Here is a 24,567-nt window from a genome sequence, read left to right on the forward strand (position 1 = left end):
CAGTGCAAAAAATTTCATCCTATAGGATACACTGGAGATTCTGTTCACAGCACACACAGTATAAGCAGGCAGTGTCATCCTCGTAATCCTATCATGTCACTGCTCTTATCCAGGGGTTGATCACTTTGTACTAACTTCATATAATGTGAGTTACTGCCCCCTAGTGGAGGGTCATGTGACCCCTTACCTTTCCTACATGATATAGCCGTACCTCCATACGTATAGGTTTGTAACGCTCATGTTATATCCGTTCTTAGTGGCCGTGTAATCTCCATGGGAACATTTGTCACTGAATTCATAGAATTCTTTTTGCCCAGAAAGTAGATTAAAATTTTTGGTTCCCATCTAATTTATTTTCCCCCATTTTGAGCCCCATAATCCACCCAAGTAAGCGGCATTGGGAAATGTAAGATACGATCACCACGAAAACATCCGAGCCCTCATTCAATAAATAGAAGGAAACCTGGTCATTACACCAAGCGGATCTGCGCTCCATCATGTGCCGATTCCCAGCGCTGTCAGTGAGAGGAGGAATCAGACAACACGAAGGCTAAAATCAGAGAGCGAAACAGCATCATACTAGTCATATATAGTGATATATACCATGCCGCTATAACCTGGGTATGTCCTGTATATAATATATATGTACAGCCAGTATAACCTGGGTATATACTGTATATAATTATATATGTACAGCTGGTATAACCTGGGTATATACTGTATATAATTATATATGTACAGCTGGTATAACCTGGGTATATACTGTATATAATTATATATGTACAGCCGGTATAACCTGGGTATATACTGTATATAATTATATATGTACAGCCGCTATAACCTGGGTATATACTGAATATAATTATATATGTACAGCCGCTATAACCTGGGTATCTCCTGTATATAATTATATATGTATAGCCGGTATAACCTGGGTATCTCCTGTATATAATTATATATGCACAGCCGCTATAACCTGGGTATATACTGTATATAATTATATATGTACAGCCACTATAACCTGGGGATCTCCTGTATATAATTATATATGTATAGCTGGTATAACCTGGGTATCTCCTGTATATAATTATATATGTACAGCCGGTATAACCTGGGTATATACTGTATATAATTATATATGTACAGCCGGTATAACCTGGGTATATACAGTATATAATTATATATGTACAGCCGATATAACCTGGGTATCTCCTGTATATAATTATATATGTACAGCCGGTATAACCTGGGTATCCCCTGTATATTATTATATATGTACAACCGGTATAACCTGGGTATATACTGTATATAATTATATATGTACAGCCGGTATAACCTGGGTATATCCTGTATATAATTATATATGTACAGCCGGTATAACCTGGGTATGTCCTGTATATAATTATATATGTACAGCCGGTATAACCTGGGTATATACTGTATATAATTATATATGTACAGCTGGTATAACCTGGGTATATACTGTATATAATTATATATGTACAGCCGATATAACCTGGGTATATACTGTATATAATTATAAATGTACAGCCGGTATAACCTGGGTATATACTGTATATAATTATATATGTACAGCCGGTATAACCTGGGTATCTCCTGTATATAATTATATATGTACAGCCGGTATAACCTGGGTATGTCCTGTATATAATTATATATGTACAGCCGGTATAAACTGGGTATATCCTGTATATAATTATATATTTACAGCCGGTATAACCTGGGTATCTCCTGTATATAATTATATATGTACAGTCGGTATAAGTTATACATCTCATATATAGTGATATGTACAGCCGGTATAAGTTATACATCTTGTATATAGTGATATGTACTGCTGGTATAACCTGGGCATCTCTTGTATATAACTATACATGTACTATTACGGCACTATGACCCTACGTCACCTTGTCTGATGACCCGCTGTGTATGTAATAATAACCTGGCGGCCTCTTATACAGTATCTGGGGCCTCCGCACTTTGTGGTCGGGGTTCTCACACTGTCATTGTCTTTCCAGTTTTCACAGCTCATAAAGATCTTCCAGAGACTGGGTGCCGAGAAGTTCCCCCTGATCGAGCAGTCCTTCTTCCCAAACCACAAGCAGATGGTGAGTGACACCGGTTTCCCATATGGCTCTAGAACCAGACGGGGGGATGTCTGGGGGTACAGACAGGAGATGACTATGGCGGGTGAGGGCTCGGATACTTATTCATGTATGACTTCGTCTACCATGGATGTAGCTGGTGCCAAGACCGAGTAAATTGTCCTCTTAGTCATTCTGTCACAGAGACAAGATGTCAGCCATCATCTCATATCATTACCAAGATGATTTAGCGCTCATGTCATCCATATGGCTGGCTCAGTGAGCACATGATCGGGACGCCGGCGCCAGTTATATCACATGGATTGAATTTATCGCTCCATGGACAAAGTTAATTCATAAACTAATGATAATGTTCTAGAGATGCCCAATGGTCAGCAGGTGCAACCAATAATGGCGGCGCTGCCGAGTGCCAACCACTTCATCTGAGGCTGTAAGACTTACGCTCAGTACCTGATATCAGGGAGCATATAACCAGCCAGGGGATTCCTCCTATGATGACATATGGATAAGGGTTAGCTTTATCAGGCAACCCCTTTAAGATTAAAAAACATTTAAAGGGGACCTTTTACTACCTCCATTAACTCTAACTCTTTGCATGGATCCATAGGTGGTGTTCTACTGATTCCGGCATAGTTGAAATTTTTTCTCTAGCCCTCACCATTCCTGAGCAATCAGTGCTGTTAGCTTCAGCCAATAAGCTAATTAGGCTCCATGTTGTCAGGCATTCAGGGACTGGATCAGATAATCTGGGATCCGCCCACCTCACAGTACAGGCCTAATATCAACAATTGCTCAGGAACGGTGGGGGCTAGAGAAAAAATTCCAACTGTGCTAGTATCAGTGGAAATAATTGGAGCTACTGGGTTGCAAAAAGTTCACTTTTGGAAATGTCCTTTAACTCAAGTCCTCAGCCTCCCCCCATCATAATTTCCGACTCCTCCCCTTGCTCACTTACTGGTGATTTATTTGCTTGTAGGTATCCTTCCCTAACATGATGAGCATGTGCTAATATACAATCTGAGCAAGCAGAGCAGCAGTATAAAGCATGGTGGAGGACAGAACAGCATCAGGAGTTCCTCTTGAGACACCGGAGTGTTTTTGAGATCTTACAGTCCCCTTAGACTATATAGCGACTAATCTCCGGGTTCCAGGACCATGTAAATATGTTGTGGAATTTTTTGTTGGCACATATACCGCTGTTTTTGGTCAAAAAGTGCCATTTGGCATTGAGTCCCGGTTTTGCTCCACTTCTGGGCGTTCCCTTTGATGTGAAGGTGTTTTATGTTAGATCTAAAGGCTTTCCCGAATACACGTCGCCCTGTGATCCTCCAAGTGTGTGCGCGGCACAATGGAAGAAGGCGTGAGACGGGTTTTATAATTCCCGGTATCAGATGTGTTGTTTGTACGTTGTCCAAATCTGCGGCTTTTATCTACAGCCAAAAAAACCTGAGTAAGCGGCGCTCTGCCACCCAAAGTAACAACCGCAATACGTGGCACTGAACGTTCCCCTGCGGGCACCAACTATGTCACGATGATGACATCACACCCTGGACCGATGAGACTTGAAATATTTTCCAAAAAATATATTATTGGTTTGCATGGAGTGGTCAACATGGTTCTCCAAAAAGCTTAGGTTGCAGCCCTACGTGGCTCTTACCAGTCTGTCCAGGACAACAGTATTTAAAAAGGGGTGTGGTTTATGTAAATGAACACGACATGGCTGACTACAAAGCATAGTTCGTAGTCTGTAACCTTGGAGACGCATTGACCTGCACTGGAGCTGTGTACGTTAATCTTTTTTACATATACAACTGTCGTAAAGATCTTTTGAGTCTTCATAGTCACGCACTACAAGATTCTGCTTCTACTTCTTTATACCATACCTCCCAACCGTCCCGATTTCCGTGGGACATTCACGATTCCGGTGACATGTCCCGTGGTCCCGGTTGGAGGGAGGTATGTCCCGATTTCAACTCAGATCTGCGTCCAGAGGACGCAGATCTGAGTTGAACACATATGCGGCTAAACCAAGGAGCTGTCACAGTTCAGCTCCTTGCTTCGCCGCTGCACGCCGCCTACTGGCTGTGTAGGCACGATGTGATGACGTCACATCGTGTCTACAACTGTGCGCAAGTGAGAGAGAGAGGCGCGGAGAGAGCGGCGGGGGAACGAGGAGAAGGTAAGTGTAATGTGTAAACTGAGGTGGAACGTGAAACTGGGGGCAGATGAAGGAGAGGACGGCATGACACTGGGGGCAGAGATGTGGAGACATGAATCTGGGGGCAGAGATGGGGGACATGAATCTGGGGGCAGAGATGGGGGGACATGAATCTGGGGGCAGAGATGGAGGGGACATGAATCTGGGGGCAGAGATGGAGGGGACATGAATCTGGGGGCAGAGATGGAGGGACATGAATCTGGGGGCAGAGATGGAGGGACATGAATCTGGGGGCAGAGATGGGGGGACATGAATCTGGGGGCAGAGATGGGGGACATGAATCTGGGGGCAGAGATGGGGGACATTAATCTGGGGGCAGAGATGGGGGACATGAATCTGGGGGCAGAGATATGGAGACATGAATCTGGGGGCAGAGATGGAGGGGGGACATGAAACTGGGGGCAGAGATGGAGAGGACATGAATCTGGGGGCAGAGATGGAGAGGACATGAATCTGGGGGCAGAGATGGAGGGGGGACATGAATCTGGGGGCAGACATGGGGGGACATGAATCTGGGGGCAGAGATGGAGAGGGACATGAATCTGGGGGCAGAGATGGGGGGCATGAATCTGGGGGCAGAGATGGGGGCATGAATCTGGGGGCAGAGATGGAGAGGGACATGAATCTGGGGGCAGAGATGGGGGGACATGAATCTGGGGGCAGAGATGGGGGGACATGAATCTGGGGGCAGAGATGGGGGGACATGAATCTGGGGGCAGAGATGGAGGGGACATGAATCTGGGGGCAGAGATGGAGGGGACATGAATCTGGGGGCAGAGATGGAGGGGACATGAATCTGGGGGCAGAGATGGGGGGACATGAATCTGGGGGCAGAGATGGGGGGACATGAATCTGGGGGCAGAGATGGGGGACATTAATCTGGGGGCAGAGATGGGGGACATGAATCTGGGGGCAGAGATATGGAGACATGAATCTGGGGGCAGAGATGGAGGGGGGACATGAAACTGGGGGCAGAGATGGAGAGGACATGAATCTGGGGGCAGAGATGGAGAGGACATGAATCTGGGGGCAGAGAAGGAGGGGGGACATGAATCTGTGGGCAGACATGGGGGGACATGAATCTGGGGGCAGAGATGGAGAGGGACATGAATCTGGGGGCAGAGATGGAGGGGACATGAATCTGGGGGCAGAGATGGGGGGCATGAATCTGGGGGCAGAGATGGAGAGGGACATGAATCTGGAGGCAGAGATGGGGGGACATGAATCTGGGGGCAGAGATGGAGGGGACATGAATCTGGGGGCAGAGATGGAGAGGGACATGAATCTGGGGGCAGAGATGGGGGGACATTAATCTGGGGGCAGAGATGGGGGGACATGAATCTGGAGGCAGAGCTGGAGAGGACATGAATCTGGGGGCAGAGATGGAGGGGGGACATGAATCTGGGGGCAGACATGGGGGGACATGAATCTGGGGGCAGAGATGGAGAGGGACATGAATCTGGGGGCAGAGATGGGGGGACATGAATCTGGGGGCAGAGATGGAGGGGACATGAATCTGGGGGCAGAGATGGGGGGACATTAATCTGGGGGCAGAGATGGGGGGACATGAATCTGGAGGCAGAGCTGGAGAGGACATGAATCTGGGGGCAGAGATGGAGGGGGGACATGAATCTGGGGGCAGACATGGGGGGACATGAATCTGGGGGCAGAGATGGAGAGGGACATGAATCTGGGGGCAGAGATGGGGGGACATGAATCTGGGGGCAGAGATGGAGGGGACATGAATCTGGGGCAGAGATGGGGGACATTAATCTGGGGGCAGAGATGGAGGGACATGAATCTGGAGGCAGAGATGGAGAGGGACATGAATCTGGGGGCAGAGATGGAGGGGGGACATGAATCTGGGGGCAGACATGGGGGGACATGAATCTGGGGGCAGAGATGGAGAGGGACATGAATCTGGGGGCAGAGATGGGGGGACATGAATCTGGGGGCAGAGATGGAGGGGACATGAATCTGGGGGCAGAGATGGGGGGACATTAATCTGGGGGCAGAGATGGGGGGACATGAATCTGGAGGCAGAGCTGGAGAGGACATGAATCTGGGGGCAGAGATGGAGGGGGGACATGAATCTGTGGGCAGACATGGGGGGACATGAATCTGGGGGCAGAGATGGAGAGGGACATGAATCTGGGGGCAGAGATGGAGGGGACATGAATCTGGGGGCAGAGATGGGGGGCATGAATCTGGGGGCAGAGATGGAGAGGGACATGAATCTGGGGGCAGAGATGGAGGGGACATGAATCTGGGGGCAGAGATGGAGAGGGACATGAATCTGGGGGAAGAGATGGGGGGACATTAATCTGGGGGCAGAGATGGGGGGACATGAATCTGGAGGCAGAGCTGGAGAGGACATGAATCTGGGGGCAGAGATGGAGGGGGGACATGAATCTGGGGGCAGACATGGGGGGACATGAATCTGGGGGCAGAGATGGAGAGGGACATGAATCTGGGGGCAGAGATGGGGGGACATGAATCTGGGGGCAGAGATGGAGGGGACATGAATCTGGGGGCAGAGATGGGGGGACATTAATCTGGGGGCAGAGATGGGGGGACATGAATCTGGAGGCAGAGCTGGAGAGGACATGAATCTGGGGGCAGAGATGGAGGGGGGACATGAATCTGGGGGCAGACATGGGGGGACATGAATCTGGGGGCAGAGATGGAGAGGGACATGAATCTGGGGGCAGAGATGGAGGAGACATGAATCTGGGGGCAGAGATGGAGGGGGGACATGAATCTGGGGGCAGACATGGGGGGACATGAATCTGGGGGCAGAGATGGAGGGGACATGAATCTGGGGGCAGAGATGGAGGAGACATGAATCTGGGGGTAGAGATGGGGGACATGAATCTGGGGGCAGAGATGGAGGACATGAACCTGGGGGAGAGATAGAGGGGGGACATATAATTTACGGGTGACTGTAGGAGGATTATACTGTGTGCGCGCACATGAAAAATTAACGAGAATGGGCGGAGTCAACACAAAAGTGGGTGGGGCTAAATTTGCCGCACGTAGCACGCCGCACGTTTTGTCCCTCTTTCGGTTCTTCAAAAGTTGGGAGGTATGTTATAGTGTCACATGACTACCTGACTACACAAGAGTAGTTCGTAGTCTGTAACCTGCACTGAAGCTGTGTACGTAAAAATTTTTTTGTATTTGCTATCTATAAGTCGTCACAGCTACATGACTGCACGACTACACAGGAGCAGTTCGTAGTCTGTAACCTAAGAGACACATAGGTCTGCATTGGAGCTGTGTACACAAAACGGTAGATGTTATTTGACCCGGATAGGTTATTTATTGTCCTTACCCTTTAAGACTGGATTTGCCGTCATCACTCAAGCGCTGTTATCAGTCAGCGAAGACTCTTGGACTCTCTTAAGTTGTGGGTGGACTGCGGTTTCAGCTCAGACTATTTACATAGCGCTGGCGGTAACTTAAGACAACATTGCACAGCGCGGCCTGTTTTTTGTTACAGTGTGTTACATAATACATAACACGATTAGCTTGTTTGCCCGCGGAGTTTGTCTTGGCGGCAGCTGTACGAAATATGGATTGTTATTGCGTTGTCCCCCGACCCCAATTACCGAAATTAATTAGGTTTAATAGGTATAGAGAGCGCTGGCAAACCTACAGTCATTAGAGACGGCCGTATACGGAGGAAACATCTGGCACAACGTAAACATGACTTATGTCTGTCATTACCCGGCCTGATTAATACGCCAAAGCGGGCGATCCATTAGAAGAGACGCAATTTGGGGCGATTTTCTCTCGTTTTCACAAGGACAAAGATTCTTAAGAATGTAGAAAAAGATCAAAAGCGAATTTCCGCCATTTATCACCATGTCCTGTCCAATATTCTGAGCTAATATATCTGATCTGATACAGAGCTCCAAATTCCAAGCATAGACATAGTCACGGAATAAAATTTTGACTTCCGTCGGCCACCACTAGGGGGAGTTTAGGAGCTTAGTGTATACAGATTCACAATTACGCAGCTCCCTCTATGGGAGGCTTCAGGTAATCTATTTTTCGCAGATTTCCAACTAACCAGACTCTTTTAAGTTATATGGTTGACTTTATAGAGGTATATCCATGAGTACTATGGGCCCTGCAGGTACAAGGGCCAAGCCAATACTCTTTATACTGGAATGAAATTATGGGATGGGATGGTTTTTTGCACCGGGCATCACCTTGAGCAGCTCTTTGGGGCTTTGTAACAGTGGTATGAAGGACTTCTATGGACATGGACCCCACCTAACTATCAGGATGGCAGGTACAGAGCGGTCGTAAAGGAGAGTTATGGATCATACGGTGCATGAACAATGTCTAGAAAGATATTGAGTGATAATAACCATAACTATTCTGTTTGATGATGGCGGGAGTCTTAGTGGAGTGGGGTCAGGGTGGAATGAGATCCCGGTGGAGTGGCATCATGATGGAGCGAGGTGATGGCCATATGGGACCAACAGGGAGTGAGGTCACAGTGGAGAGAGGTCTTGGTCAAGAAGAGATTTCATGGTGGACTGAGGTCATGGTGGACTGAGGTCATGGTGGACTGAGGTCATGGTGGACTGAGGTCATGGTGGACTGAGGTCATGGTGGACTGAGGTCATGGTGAAATGGCATCGTAATGGAATGATTTCATTGGAGGAGTTCAGTCCCGGTAGAGTGCGATCATGGTGGACTAGGATGTGGGATAATGATGGAGTCAGGTCATGGTATAATAGTGTTGTCAAGTGGTGCCATGTTGTGGTCTCCTACCCTGGACCTATTCGAGGAGGTCACTTGGTGCCCCATCCCATAGGATCCTGATTGGCTCTTCCAATGCCTCTGGCGTATGCACCCCTAGTGGCCGGGGTGAACCTGCCCCTTTCACCGCCCGAGGCGAACGACAGAAAGCCGCCCCCCCCCCCCCGGGAGGAGGGAGGGGGCAGAGCGGAGGGGGCATGGCGCATCAAAGGGGTGGGGCTGGCCTCCCCAATCCACCGCTCAGTGCTAAGCCAGTCCAGGACAGCTTGTAAGTAAAAATGCTGCCCTCCCTGGGGCCCTGGCATGGCGCCGCCTGAAGCGGTCGCTTCAGGTCGCCTCATGGGAGGTGCGGCGCTGCCTAGTGGTCAGTAACAGAAGAGACTGAATCCAAGGATTTGATAGAAATATAAAGGATTTGTTTAATGTTTAGGATAAAATATAATGCAAAACACAAACATTTTAGAGCAGAAGCCAATATACAATCACAGAATATACAGTTCATAAATAACATTACACAAATCGCGATCGGCCGCACCCATCATGTGATTTCCCCCTAGGGCGCAGGACCATTAGGACCTACAGCGCTGTCGCGGTGGTCCTGCACCTAAACACCAGCCGCTCCTAATTCATACTGTACATGGCATGGCGGGGTTATTAGTACACAGCAAGGACTGGCGGACGGTGAAACTACAACTCCCAGCATCTTGTGGCTACAAAGTGCAAGAGCTGCAATGCTATATCACACCAGGCGTCATGACCCAGAAAGCAACAACAAGTCATCGGTTTCCATTGCGTCCCTAATAGGCGATATCACCTCGTATCCGATTGGCCGTCTGCGCCCCTTCTGCTTTGTCGCCAAGTGATCTGAAGGGCCCGTTTTGTTTGCTGTACCCATTATCTAGAAAACCACTCACACAGCTTTTCCGAGTAAGGTTTATTGACATTGGACCCCCCCCTCCCCTCCAAATAGATGCCGACCGTGAAGGGCGGCCATATTAATGGGCTCTAAGCAAATATGGATGTTTGTCCGATCCCTGTAAAGAAGGACAAAACGGGATTTAAAGGGGAACTCCATATTTGAACAGGATTCCAGTCACATCCAGTTGTACTCCGGTCACATCCAAAGCTATAGTGAATAGTCTACTGGCTTCCTGTTCCTAAGGCCTAGAGGACAGTTAATCACATGACAATTTAAACTTAGCTGTTTGGTCACATGACTGTCTACAGAGTTCAAATGAACTGTAGTCTGTTTCCAAGGCAAAAAATGGAATTTTTATGCTTCACTTTGGATGTGAATGGAGAACGAGCAAAGAATTTACTAGTTACTGATCTTAGTAGGCAAATTTAGCTGCTCCTCCCGACTTCCCCGGGCACATGCACACTTGGATTGGGTGTGTTGTGAGTGGGGTAAGGCGAGTAAGCCGATGGCAGACATCTCTGGCGGCGGCTTATCTCCCCTAAGAACACAAGGATCGGGCATGTAAAAATCAACATGACCTCAGGCTATCAGTTGGGCCCATTGCTCTGTGTATGGGCACCTATAGGCCCGACAGAGTATAATGCCAAAAAAACCCTCCTAAGTGGCCATCGTAATGATCGGAGTTGTAGTTTGACCCACCCTATTGCTTTTTTGGGGGGACTAGAAATCAAAGTTTATGGAAATGCAACTCTCTCTAAATCTTATCTACAAAAACGGAAAAAAAAATAAAAAAAATCCAAAAACACTGCTCCGTATTGGAAACCCAGAATATTTTTCTGCAAATATAAAAAGCATATCCATATAAAATATCCTTTATCTGTGATATGATATAGCAAACCTGTAAATAGCATAAAAAAAAACTACACCCTACTTGGAATGGAGTGAAGATATATTAAAAAATAAAAAAAATAATAAAAAAAAATTCCTCTACAAACGATAAATAAGAGAAAAAAAAAATTTGCAGGAAATATGTTACGTCACACAACCTTACTTTAGTCACCCATTTTTGTCAGAAATGGAGAGAAAAAAACAAATTATATTAGAGATCTACATATAACGCATCTATAAAAAATATCCAGTCAAAAAAAAGCAACAAAAATAGATATAATTTAGGGTCACGTCAAGGCACCGCGTTTCAGCGCAGGTTCGGAGAATACATTGGATGAAATCCATCGCGTTTAGAGGACGCAAGGATATCCTGAAATCTGGCTAGGTTGTAAGGACGGACTGTGAAAACCTGCAGGTTAAGCCCTCCACAGTTAGGGGGCAGCAGAGAGATTGTTTCAGAGAGATTGTCACAAAAACCAATGAGGAAGAGCTCCTCTACAGGCTTGGAGGTGCAACTGCATAGGATTGGTTGGATAGAGCTCATTCACGTGTACATACATGATGTAATGTGGCGCTCATTCTGACACGTAAACTCGTGTCAGAGTCAGCGCCGCAAAACAGAATCCCGTTGACTTCAATGGGTTCCATTTAACACGCGTAACACATTGAAATCAATGGGCTGAAAAGCCTCCCATTGATTTCAATGTGTAGCGCGCGTAAGACGGAACCCATTGAAGTCAATGAGATTCTGTTTGGCAGCGCTGACTCTGACACGAGTTTACGTGTCAGACTGAGCGCCGCGTTACATCGTGTGCACAGGCCCTTAGATTAAAAAAAAATATGGCTGCTTCTCGACAAACAGCTCCACTCCTATCCCCAGGTTGTGTGTAGTATTGCAGCTCTGCCTCGTTCACTTTAATATAGGTATGCTGCAATACTATTACCAACCTATGGATAAGGGTGGTGCTGTCTCTGCCAAAAATCAGCCATGCTGTGTGATAAGCCCCCCATCTGCCTGTGGTTGAACTGCTGAGTTCCAAAATATTGACTAATATTGACCACTAAAATGGTATTTTATGGAAAAAATACAAAAAGTTTCACTCTAAATATCATATATATAACTCCGGGCCACAAGAGGGCACTGCATCAGAATCTGTGGCCCTTCTACAGTCTTCGGTCAGGACCACTGTAACCTTCATAATCTAAAATAGCTTATTTTTTTTTTTATTATTTTTTTTTTTTTCTGGATAGTTCTGCCCAGACCCGCAAGGCATTACACACAGACGTTTATCGCCCTCCCCTTCCACCTACGTCTCACCGAGAGACCTGGTCCAACGTTTTTTCTATCATTCACATTGAAATATCAAAAACACTCCCCCAAAAAATGCTCAAAACGGCACCCTAGAACGCAAATCTAATTGCTGTTTTCTAACACAGCACCTCTTGTGGCGGGAGGTTGAATTGCAATTGAAATTTTTTTTAAAGAAAAAATTCCACGTCACCGTTTCAGCCCATTTTCAGTTTCTTCGTGTTAGCAGGAGGCACAAAGGAAAAGAAAATGGAGCAAGACTTTCCAAGACAACCCTGCGCACCATCTGGCTTAAAATGGGTGATTGAAATTTTTTTTACAAAAATAAAAAAAAAGAGTGATTAAAAATATACTTTCAGTATGATGGTAAAGACTTATGTGTTCCAAGTGCTAATTTTTTTAGCAAGAAATCAGGCACTAATTTCATTGCCGTATATATTTCAGGGTTACTGTCCTTTTACAGTTTGTGGGCCGCAGGGCCGGGGCGGGCTCAGGGGTCCGTGGTGTTGATTACAGATTTGTCTGGTGGAGTCCATCCTCTGGACCAACTGCAGTAACCTTCCTTCTGCTTGATGCAGACGTAATTCTTAGACTGGTAGCCGGGGGTGCCAAAGTTGGAGAGCATATCCGTCCACAGACACTCGCTCTTGGATGTGATGAAGCAGGGGAGGTAATAGCAAGGCTTGATCTGTAATACAAGAAGAATACAACCGTCACATACTTGTCCTCTATAGCATCTACTCCAAGCCTTCCGCTCAGTATAAAATTGCCTGTTTCTTTAAATCTTGAGAGGGAGGGGCTAATGGAGTGGGAGGGGCTAATGGAGTGGGCAGGACCTAAAACAAGTCTGTGCGGCCTGAAGAAGCAGTCTACTGTAAAGCAGAAACAGCTTCATAGGCCACAAGACTATAGGTAAGGGGCAAGTAACAGAAGTGCTCCCCTCTTACCTTGCAGTTGCACCCCTGGTGGTAGCGGTGATTGAGTCCTTTGCGCTGGGCAAATGTCAGCTTATCCCACTTCTCGATCAGGTTGCACAGGCCGGTGTAGACCTTCCCTTCATATACACGCCCTAGGAAGAAGAAGACCAAGCATGTTATACTAATATTATATTATTATATTATACTACACCTATGTATATTATACCGTACCATATTATGTTATATTATACCGTTTCTTTATATTATACTCTGTTATATATTATACTATTCTACACTTTACTATATTATATCTATATTATACCATACTATATTATACTATACTAGATTATACCGTACCATACTATATTGTTATACTACACTATTATACTGTACCATACTGTATGCGGTATTATATTATACCATTTTATATCATACTATATTATAATATACTAGATTATACCGTACCATACTATATTGTTATACTATACTATTATACTGTACCATACTGTTATACCATAATATACTACCATACGGTATTATATTATACCATTCTATATCACACTATATTACACTATACTAGGTTATACCGTACCATACTATATTGTTATACTACACTATTATACTGTACCATACTGTTATACCATACTATACTACCATGCGGTATTATATTATACCATTCTATATCATACTCTATTATACCGTATTATATTATACCACACTGTACTCCATTATACTATGTTATACCATACTGTACGCTCTACTATATGATACTATATAATAATACAGATTATATGCAGACGAAAGTATTTATGGAAGTGAGGAATAAGGTCAAATAATATGCACTATGGTGTCTCGGTAATACTGATATATAGTACCCATATAGTTCCATACAGTGTACATGCTGTATAATACCACTTTAAAGTGACTAAGTAAAGGCACAATACAGTGTCAGCCATAGAGTGCCTATACAATAGTGCCATATAGTGCACCGATACTAGTGCTATAAAGTATCCTGATGTACGCTTGTGCAAGTCAGCAGGGAGTGCTGATGGTGCAGGGTTGCCGAGGACCAGAAGTGACAACACATGGCGAGCGTGTCCCTGACCGATCCCTACTGCTCCCTAAGCCTCGTACTAGACTCTACAACACTCCATGTTCTTCTATTTGAGCTCCTTTGTGAGAACGCCTCATTGTGCAATGTTTTGGGGAGGACCCCGAAAATATTCCTCTTATCATGTCCACATTCTCGCGGGCTTGATACGAACGGGTGGAAGGAATTTATGGAGAACGAAACTGATAGCAGCGAGTCCTGAGACCGGGGGGCGCCTCAATAGGGGCTTCAAAAAGAGGTGGGATGGAGAAGGGTAGCCATAATCCCATTGTCACAAGATGGCGTCCAAAAAGACACTCAGATCGGAGGGCAAGCTTTGAAAATTTTGGACGGTTGGTGGTATAGGCCAATCCATCGTGAACCAAAATAAGGCCCCTTTGCGACAGCCTCCTGACACCAGTAGACTTGGCTTCCTACAATGGCACCTCCATCATAAAATTGGGATGAAAGGACTCATGATTGGTCCTTGGGGCTGAGTACGATGGGATCCTCCAGTGGCCCCAGGCTCTAGCACAATAAGGGCCCATATTTTAAGGGTACGTTGGCCTTTCCTATGAGGTTCTTGGAGAGCAGTTCCCCCAGTAAAACAGGCCCAAGAAACCTCAGTCCAGCACTGGCTGCCTCTTACGCCCTTGGATCTCACAGCCAACCTTCCTATAGAAGTATAGAAGTTTCACATATTATACCGCCACATCGTGCCCACCTGTGATCAGATACTGGTACTTGTTGACCTCCAGCTTGACTCCGCACAGGCTCTCGGAAGACTCTGTGTAGATATACTGGACGTGAGGCATCTTCTTAAAGCCACGGTACATCTGCAAGGAATGAGGGAACACAAGGAGTCAATTTCAAACAATACGTCCCGATGAACATTGCCAAGAAATAAATGTACATTCGCACAATGAACTTTTAGAAATATGTTCTCCATATTGTCTGGACGAGTTCCATCCACTAAACAAGCCAGGAACTCCACATGTCTTTGAGGAACGTGTGTGAGTATTCGGGACAGGATAGCAGGGGTTGTATAATAAAAACTGAGGCCCCGGGCAACGAGCAAGGAGCTTTCCCTTTCACTCTTTCATACTGCGAAAATAATACTGCCATATATAATTTAATACCGCCATATAGTAGCGTCATATACAGCACACATAATACCATTATGTATAGTACCAAAGTAATACTACCAAACCTATATATATATACCGCCATATAGTAGAGATTTATGGTTCGCCTATAATGCTGCCAAATATTGCTTAGATAATAGTTCCATATAGAGTTCATATATTACCCACACATAATATGAATATATATATAGTACTATAATAATGTTGCCCTATACAGCTCACCTAATAACCAGATTATACTGCCATATAGTAGCGGTTTGTAGTTGTAATGTAATACTGCCATATATTGCCTAGAAAAGTTCCGTATACAGCTCATTACCACCATATAATTCTTAGATAATACTGCTATATACAGTACATACACACTACCAGTATACTCACTTAAAGAGCCCACATACTACTGTCCTATAGTTGCCACATAATACCGCTAATGGTTATAGTTGGCACCATGGGGCTCTGGGAAAGGGACCAGTTTGCCACCCCGTAAAACCATCTCAGGAACATACAGCTCTGCTCTATCTGTAGGTGGACAACCTCCAGATGGTTGATAAGAGCAGGCGGATCTTGCCGAGATAAGACGCCACATCTATATTTTGACCCTTGGAACGCCGTCCGCTCCACAACCCGGTTCTGCTAATCAGTCTCAGTCTGATTTTATTGGGTGCTTGACAAGCTAATAAGTCCCAGCTTTCCCCTTATCAGACCCAGATGGCTCGCTGGGTGGACTTTCATTAGTGGCCAATGGTGACTTCAGACTAGAACATTGGTCGACGGCCAAGACCAGAGATCCTGGAGTTGCCATTTTACGACTCGACGTCAGTGACATCATCGGACTTGATAATCTTGATGCTTTTCTAGAACTTTTCTTGTCCAAAATCCTCTAAATGTTCTACATGACCCATGTTCACCCAATCATCTGAAGGCACCAAAGTTGAAAAAAAATCAACTTCAAAGGTCGGTTCTTCATCCTGAACTGACAAAAAAGTCAACTGAGAGACATCTGCTCACTCTGGAATCTTCATTGTTCCATTGTTTCATGAGTAGTGAATGCGCAAGGCTTCCTTTTTAAGACATCTGCTCCTTCCAAGACGTTCTTTAAGCAGGTGAATGAATGAGGACCACCATCCTTGCCTTTAGGGTTGGTGAGACATCTATTCATCTTGAGACCTTCCCTGTTCTTCTGGTACGTGACTGGAAGAAAACCCCGTTGGTTAGAGAATCATCTGCTCATCCATCTTTGCTCCGTTGGTGCATAACCAGAGGACACAACCAGAGGACACCATCCGTCCCCTTTTGATCTTTAAGACGTCTTCCTATCCCGAGACCTTTTGCTCGGAGACATGTTTGCTCATTTGAGATGTCCCTTGCTCTTTTGATGCATTAATGAGGAGCAGTAGATCTATCCTAACCGTTGATGAAACATCTGCTCATCCCAGGAGCTTCTTTGATGCATGACCAATGATCACCATTATTTCATTCTGGCATCTCTGCTTCCGGAAACGTTTGACACTACTGGAACATGAGCGATGAACTCCATTCTTCTATGTTAGTTGGAGACATCTGCTCTTCTTTGCTTCTTTGTTGGTGTGTAAGTGATGAACTTCATGCTTTGTAAGACATCTTTATGTCTCGGGAACCTCTATGCTTCACTTCTACTCTTCCTGAGACCTTCTTTGGTCCATTCTGTTGATCCCAAGACTTTTGTTTAGTTCAGTCTGTTAATTCCTGGATCTTCTTTAGGTCATTCTATTCATCCTGAGACCTTCTTTGGTTCATCTAGAGACATTCTTTGGTTCATTCTGTTCATTCTGAGACCTTCTTTGGTTCATTCTGAGACCTTCTTTGGTTCATTCTGTTCATTCTGAGACCTTTCTTGGTTCATTATTCTCATCCTGAGATCATCTTTGGTTCACTCTGTTCATCCCATAACTTTCTTTGGTTCATTCTTAGACCTTCTTTGGTTCATTAGGCTCTTTTTGAGATCTTCTTTGGTGTATTCTGCTCATCCTGAAACCTTCTATGGTTCATTCTGCTCATCTTGAGACCTTCTATGGTTTCTCCTGCTCATCCTGAGACCTTCTTTGGTTCATTAGGCTCTTCTTGAGATCTTCTTTGGTGTATTCTGCTCATCTTGAGAACTTGTATGGTTTCTACTGCTCATCCTGAGACCTTCTATGGTTCATTGGGCTCTTTTTGAGATCTTCTTTGGTGTATTCTGCTCATCCTGAAACCTTCTATGGTTCATTCTGCTCATCTTGAGACATTCTATGGTTTCTCCTGCTCATCCTGAAACCTTCTATGGTTCATTCTGCTCTTCTTGAGATCTTCTTTGGTTTCTCCTGCTCATCTTGAGACCTTGTATGGTTTCTCCTGCTCATCCTGAAACCTTCTATGGTTCATTCTGCTCTTCTTGAGATCTTCTTTGGTTTCTCCTGCTCATCTTGAGACCTTGTATGGTTTCTCCTGCTCATCCTGAGACCATCTTTGGTTCATTAGGCTCTTCTTGAGATCTTCTTTGGTGTATTCTGCTCATCTTTGTTTTATTAGTGCACCATTCTTACCAATTAATAGGATTATCTCCATTGCACATAGGATTTCCACCGATTTCTATGTCTCCACCATGAATTGGTCCATATCTACTCTACACAAAGCTCATCCCATACTTGATCTTCAGGTTGGACCAGCTATTACCTACTTAAAGTCTGAAGTTTAATTTCCACCAAGATTTTTTGGGATCACTTCCTCATTTGGGAAAATTGAAGGTTCTCCTAAACCGTATAGAGGAAATTTTTGGGTGGAATTTCCGTACAACGCTGGGGCCACTTGACCCATGTCGATGCACTACTTAATTCTACTACAGTCTTATTACAATATCACGGTCTATAAAGGCGGTAGGTTTTTGGACCTTGGTGGCCTGAACATCTGAAACGGATGGGTTGTACCAGCCTTGGTATAGTACCAAACAACAGAATCAGCTCTGCTACATCAGCCATTGATAGGATGTTGTCATCACAACATTGTAAGAAACCTCGATATCTGGAAATCTTCTACCACAACCGAATCCCACACGAGGAGCAGCTGAATTTCATAATCATAATGCAGCGACCCCCCTCGCTGAGCCCCTTCGGCTTTTGTACATAAATAACGCCATTGTTACCCAGACGGCCCGTGTCCCGCTCCTTACTCCCTGAAGCTTTATTCCCTTAATAAGTTGCAGGTTTTGTAGACCTTGTGCCAAAGTATTACTCTCCTCTGTTTCTTGGTGAGGAAATAAGCCAGCCACATGACTGGGGGGTGGCCGTAGCCAAATCCTTTAACCCCATCCATATTCAGGAGTCCCAAATCAGATGCAGAGAAGTCCAGGACAAGACCTGGACTTCTCTGCATCACCCAACTTTCCTAGGGTCAGAACATCCCATGGGAAGCCCACGTACTTGCCTTGCCCCATTCCAGCTCTGAGGTGCCATGACAGACAATGTCCCAAAACCGACCTTGTCTAAATGGTGCCCAAGAGTGGAGCAAAAACATGGAGGTGGGGGGTCTGGTATGGATCTGTATGCAGGACAGGTGTCATGATTGGGGCCTGTATACAGGGGAGGATCTGGTTTGGGGTGTTCATACATGAGGTTTGGTCTGAGGTCATAGGTTTGGAGTCGGTAAGCAAGGGTGTAAGGTTTGGAAACTATATATGAGGGTCTGGGGTCTGAAAACGGGTGTCAGACTTGTGGTCTGTATAGAAGGGGGTCTGGTTTGCCATCTGAATATAAGGGGATTTGGAGTATGTATACAGGGGGGTTCGGTCTGGGGATTTATATGCAGGAGGGGTCTAATCTGGGGTCTGAAAAAGGGTGTCAGGTTTGGGATTGTATAGGGGGGGAGTCAGGTCTGGGGGTCCTATTCTGTTATGGGGTATATAGAGGGTAGATCTGACCTGGAGTCTGTATACAGAAGGCTTTCAGTCTGGTGTATGTATAAAGAGCTGGAATAGGGTGTAGCTATATATTTAGTGGGCCTGGTATGGGGTCTGTATTTATTATGGGGTCGCATGTACTGGTTTGATTCAATAGTCTTAGGTTGAGGGTCTGCCCTGTATAAATCAGTGAAATAAGGCAATAATTGTGCGTGGCGCACTACAAGTACCACCTGCACCCCCGTAACACGCTCCCAAGGACTGATGGGTAAAGAATCCCTTTAATTGCACAGAATCCTAAAGGGCTAAGCACCAGACATCATACAGAGACAGGCTGAGCATCCCTTTAAGAAATATGGATTTGGCCTGGTCTATGAAGGGAGGATTGGCAGCCCATACCGTGCCACTCCTGTCTGCGGCCCGCCGCCTCCCGGGACCAGGAACCATCAGGCCCCTTTTATTATGTGCAGCGGAAAATCCTTTGCCTTGCCCAGAAGCGTTTAGTCTTTAGAGTGTGACAGGTTGGACGGAGACCACCCTAACCCGGCGCAGACCTCTCCGGAGGGGCGAGACCTCTGCGGAGGGGCGAGGCCGCTGACCTCATCTGTTTACTGGCCCAAGCCTGGGATCTGGAGTAAACACATGAACTAATCCCCCCAGCTTTACAACATCCAGCCTTTGGGAACATCAGGAATGTACCCCATGGGGTCTATAGGGTTAAATAGCTGGCGATGAGCTCAGTGCGTGGTGTGAACAGAGCGACGATAAACATGTCATGTACTGGGGGTCTGCCGTCACAGTGTGTCCTGGCTATTCAGTATGGGCGGGGGGATCCTCAATGGGTCTGTGTTCATATATGTGTCACTATATACCTGCCTACTGAACTAGATGTCCAGTTCCTGAAATACTCTGTGCCGCCTGAGACGACTCTGTCCCTTCCATAGATGGTCTGTGCCCTCCGTTTTATATACATTCCTCTACTGACATCACGACACTGCCCCTGGAGAGGCCACAGCCCCTTCACGGCACCTTTCCTGAAGTACTCTGTGCTGCTGTGAGCCCTGTTACTAGTACCTGTTAACTCTGGGACCTCCCACCTGTCATATATCTATTAAGTAAGTGGACAGGTCATATCACCCGATCCCAGGTCGCTCACACATGCAAGTCGCACATTCCTCTCCTGAAATACTCTGTGCTGCTGTGAGTCCACACCCTTTGATTACCGAATAGGACGTAGTGCGCTTACCTTCATCTGCTTTATCGTGTAGCGCATCGTTCCGAATGGGCCGTCGCTCATCAGCTTCTTGCCCACGACCTTGGCTCGTATCACTGTGGGGGAGAAGAGACAGGATTGGTCAATTTTTGTCAAAATTTAAAATTCCGGGCTAGTTTACGCTGGAAAATCTGACAATTGTCTCATCCTATCGCGTCCAAGTCAAAGGCGTGTGAAGGGTGTGAATATTTATGCAATTGAGCCAAAGACAAGATTCCGATCCTCTGTCCTCCCTACTAGCACTTCCAGGGGTGACCGGTAGGGGGCATCCTCCCATCTAGTGGATAGGCAAATTGACTCCTGGGGGAAACGGCGCACAAAAATTTCACTATGGCCACACCCGCTTGACTGAAGTCCCATCTTTTTTTGGGAGCACACCCCCTCTCTGGCCGAACCCTTTTGTTGTGGCCATTTCACTAATCTTATCATATGCCCAGAAGGCCAGTGAGCCCCTGGCCCCGGGTCTGGGAGACATCTCGGCCATTGAGAGGTCTCCGATTTTTGTGGATGTTTCGAGAGCGTTGGCAAATATTTGAACATGTGGTCAATGTTATGACCTGAAACCCCCCTTTAAAGGGGCGGTGCCATTCCCTATCCAGAGGTCACTGGGGCCCCCCTGATTGCCAGGGGGGGCTCCATTATCTACTATGGGGCTGTAATCTTTAGAAGTCAATGGAGCAGCGGTCACACAAGCACGCTGGCGCTCCATTCACAAGGGCGCTTTTTGGTCCCCCATCTTCCTAGGGGATCACTGGGGGTCCTTTCGTACAACCCCTTTAAGTAATTGGTTGTCCCTTTAAGCACTTGCCGGACTATTACCCTCATTTATCGAAACCGTCGGAGGGTCTGGGCATACCTCCCAACTTTTGAAGAACTGAAAGAGGGACAAATTTAGCCCCGCCCACTTTTGTGTTGACTCCGCCCACTCGTTAATTTGTCCCCCATCTCTGCCCCCAGATTCATGTCCCCATCTCTGCCCCCAGTTTCATGTCCACTCCATCTCTGCCCCCAGATTCATGTCCCTCCATCTCTGCCCCCAAATTCATGTCCTCTCCATCTCTGCCCCCAGATTCATGTCCCCCATCTCTGCCCTCAGATTCATGTCCCCCCATCTCTGCCTTCAGATTCATGTCCCCTCCATCTCTGCCCCCAGATTCATGTCCTCTCCATCTCTGCCCCCAGTGTCATGCCGTCCTCTCCTTCATCTGCCCCCAGATTCACGTTCCACCTCCACATTAAACTTACATTCTCCTCCGCTCCCTCGCCGCTCTCTGCCCGTCTCTCTCGCTGACACATGCGGCTGAAGTGAGGAGCTGACACAGGTCAGCTCCTCGCTTCGCCGCTGCCCGCCTCTCTCCCTGACACATGCGGCTGAAGCGAGGAGCTGACCTGTGTCAGCTCCTTGCTTCAGCCGCATATGTGTTCAACTCAGATCTGCGTCCTCTGGACGCAGATCTGAGTTGAAATCGGGACATACCTCCCTCCAACCGGGACGGTTGGGAGGTATGGGTCTGGGTACACAGTGCGCCTCACCTATACAGTGCGACCACCGCGGCCTAGTTGGACTTTCTTTGTTGCCCACAGTAACTGATCAGCAGCCATCTTTATTTTTCCACAGCAGTCCAAGAACTGAAAGCTGAGTGCTGATTGGTTGTGACCGGGTGCTACGGGCTACAGAGAGTCTAATAATTACGCCGTTTCGATAAATGAGGCCCACATAGCGACGTGGCCCGTACACACGCTGCGAATATTTAACCACGGTCTCATTCGTTCCCTTGCGTCCCTTTAATCCGCCTCACCCACCATGTCCCGGTAACAAGAGCAGATACACCCTGCGGTTAGCCGCCATTGCGGCCTGTACGGAATTGCTTCATCAATCCCATCGGATATACGAGACTCATTGTTTCAATAAAGTCTCCTCCACCTGCCCCCCCCCCACCACCACCACCACCACTTTGGGATGGGTTCACACTGCGGCTGCGATGCTAATCCGGGCTCCAAAAAAAATGCACAATGTAGTCATCATGAGCAGCAGCTGACCGCGAAACCGCCGGAACTGGCGCCAAACCATAGAGAGCTGTCATAATGTGACAACACCAAGGGCCCGGTGATTTAGCTTTATGGGAAACACACAGGCTTTATATTAGTGGTTGGCAGGCCTGGCGCGTTGCCTGGCAGAGCTTTGGGGGGCGCTGTAGCTTCACTGAAGCCACTTTCCTATATAGATGGCGTTTCGATTAGTCGCCATTTTCAAGATCTCTGCTCTCAGGCGATGAATCGGTCCCACATTTAGAAACTGAAAGCCTAACGCTTCTCACAGCTGAGGGTTTGTAACAATAGCATCGTCTGGGATCTAAACAGCACCAGCCGTAATATCTTTCCTGTCCTGTTTCGTGTTTCTGCGACATAGGATAGGTCATCAATATTAGATCCCCCGAACCCCCATGAAGGGGTCACAGTGCTACGGAACAGGCATAGCGCCACACGCTGTGTAGTGGCCGTGACTGGTACTGCAGCTCACCAATCCTCAAGTGAATGCATGAGGTGCAGTACCATTAATAGCCACTACACAATGTGTGGCGCTCTGTTTCAGAAGCGCAAAGGCCCTTTTAATCAGCTGATCAGTGGGGATGCCTGGAATGGACCCCCCACCATTCTGACCGGTCATCAATACCAGGTCAATGGGGGGCCACAGGGCTCCGAAATAGATAAAGCGCCATATGCTTTGTAGTGGCCATGAATGGTACTGCAAGTGAATGCGACAGATCTGCAGTACTATTAACAGCCACTATACAATGTACGGCGCTGTACCTGTTCCAAAATACCACTGCCCCTTTAAAGGATTCTCCAGACTGATTCTAACCCTGGGTCATGTGATTGGACCAGCAGAGGAGGAAGGAAATAGAGCGACTTGGGGATGGGTCCTGGTTTCGTTCATGTGCCCCAGAAACCCCAGGTACAGTGCCCCTAGAGGAGGTAAGTGTAAAAGAACTCTATGGACAACCCCTTTAAGTGAGCTGCAGTACCAGTAGTTACCATCACACAATGTGCGGCGCTCTACCTGAAGCGCCATGGCCCTGACATGGGCAATCTTCACAGTGAAATGGGGGCAAGCTACGATTCAGGAGAGGTCGTAAATAGGGTGGGGGGTGTCATCCAGCTTTCCTGGAATCCTGAAAGGCATATCTGCCTGTTATAGCTGCCGTAGGAGTCACCACCCAGCTTTCCCAGGAAAAGATATGACCAAGAATTCTGACTTTTCCTCCGTGGGAATTCCATGCAAAATTTTGCTGATTTTAAAATGTGCAAAAATGTAACGTTACATAACGCGGGGGGCGGCGGCCAGGCTGCGAGCGGCGGAATGTGCTGCCGAGGGGCGTACAAAGCCGTATACTTGTCTCTCACCCTTAAGGAATCTCAGAACTCCCAAGACTCACACAAACGCTTGAGAACATTTGTTTGTACAGTACGGGGCTCCAGACACCTGACACACGGGCTGCGGGATTAACCCCTACTCTGCCTGCCAGGGGTCATGGGCCCTAAACATGTAAGGTCACGGGCCCATGGCCATTCCTCCAGACTACCCAACCCCATTGACTATCTGTAGGCGTGTTGTGACATCACCTTGCAGATGAGATGACATCACTGATTTTCCACAAGGGCTCGCACTCAGGGGCCGATAAATCTGAAGTGCCGAGCGGCGGCCGTCCCGAGGACAGGACTTCCATCATCGAGCTCTAGGAAACCGTGTGCGGCATGTCATCCCTGGAATCCAGAAACCCGATCCGGTCCCGGCCTGTGAAGTTCGAGCTGGGTGACAAGGGGCATCAATTATACCCACTTCCAGGGCACCGGACGTCTGAGGATGTTAATGGGCCGTGAGATGGTCGTGTTTCCCAAGCCCTGGATACCGAATACATGTTACTCAATTACTAAACGCAACGTTTTAGCAAAAAAAAATTCCTTCCGTTTTGTGTACACAGCTCCTATGCAGAT

The 24,567-nt window shown here is 46.8% G+C and overlaps 2 protein-coding genes across 2 annotated transcripts in view; one reads left to right on the forward strand and one right to left on the reverse strand.

Annotated features, from left to right (window-relative positions):
• SYN3 (synapsin III) overlaps nt 1-24,567 on the forward strand; it is a 159,761-nt gene that overhangs the window by 63,929 nt on the left and 71,265 nt on the right. The window contains exon 6 of the mRNA XM_075275357.1: nt 2,040-2,129. Coding sequence (XP_075131458.1) covers nt 2,040-2,129 — 90 coding nt within the window. The remainder of the gene's footprint in view (nt 1-2,039; nt 2,130-24,567) is intronic.
• TIMP3 (TIMP metallopeptidase inhibitor 3) overlaps nt 9,515-24,567 on the reverse strand; it is a 32,046-nt gene continuing 16,993 nt past the window's right edge. The window contains exons 2-5 of the mRNA XM_075275258.1: nt 20,545-20,627; nt 14,968-15,079; nt 13,184-13,305; nt 9,515-12,924 (exon numbers count right to left, since the gene is read on the reverse strand). Of these exons, the coding sequence (XP_075131359.1) occupies nt 12,727-12,924; nt 13,184-13,305; nt 14,968-15,079; nt 20,545-20,627 (515 nt within the window). The 3' untranslated portion in view covers nt 9,515-12,726. The remainder of the gene's footprint in view (nt 12,925-13,183; nt 13,306-14,967; nt 15,080-20,544; nt 20,628-24,567) is intronic.

This window comes from Leptodactylus fuscus, chromosome 5 (genome assembly GCF_031893055.1).
Source record: "Leptodactylus fuscus isolate aLepFus1 chromosome 5, aLepFus1.hap2, whole genome shotgun sequence".
In the NCBI taxonomy this organism is placed as follows: domain Eukaryota; kingdom Metazoa; phylum Chordata; class Amphibia; order Anura; family Leptodactylidae; genus Leptodactylus; species Leptodactylus fuscus.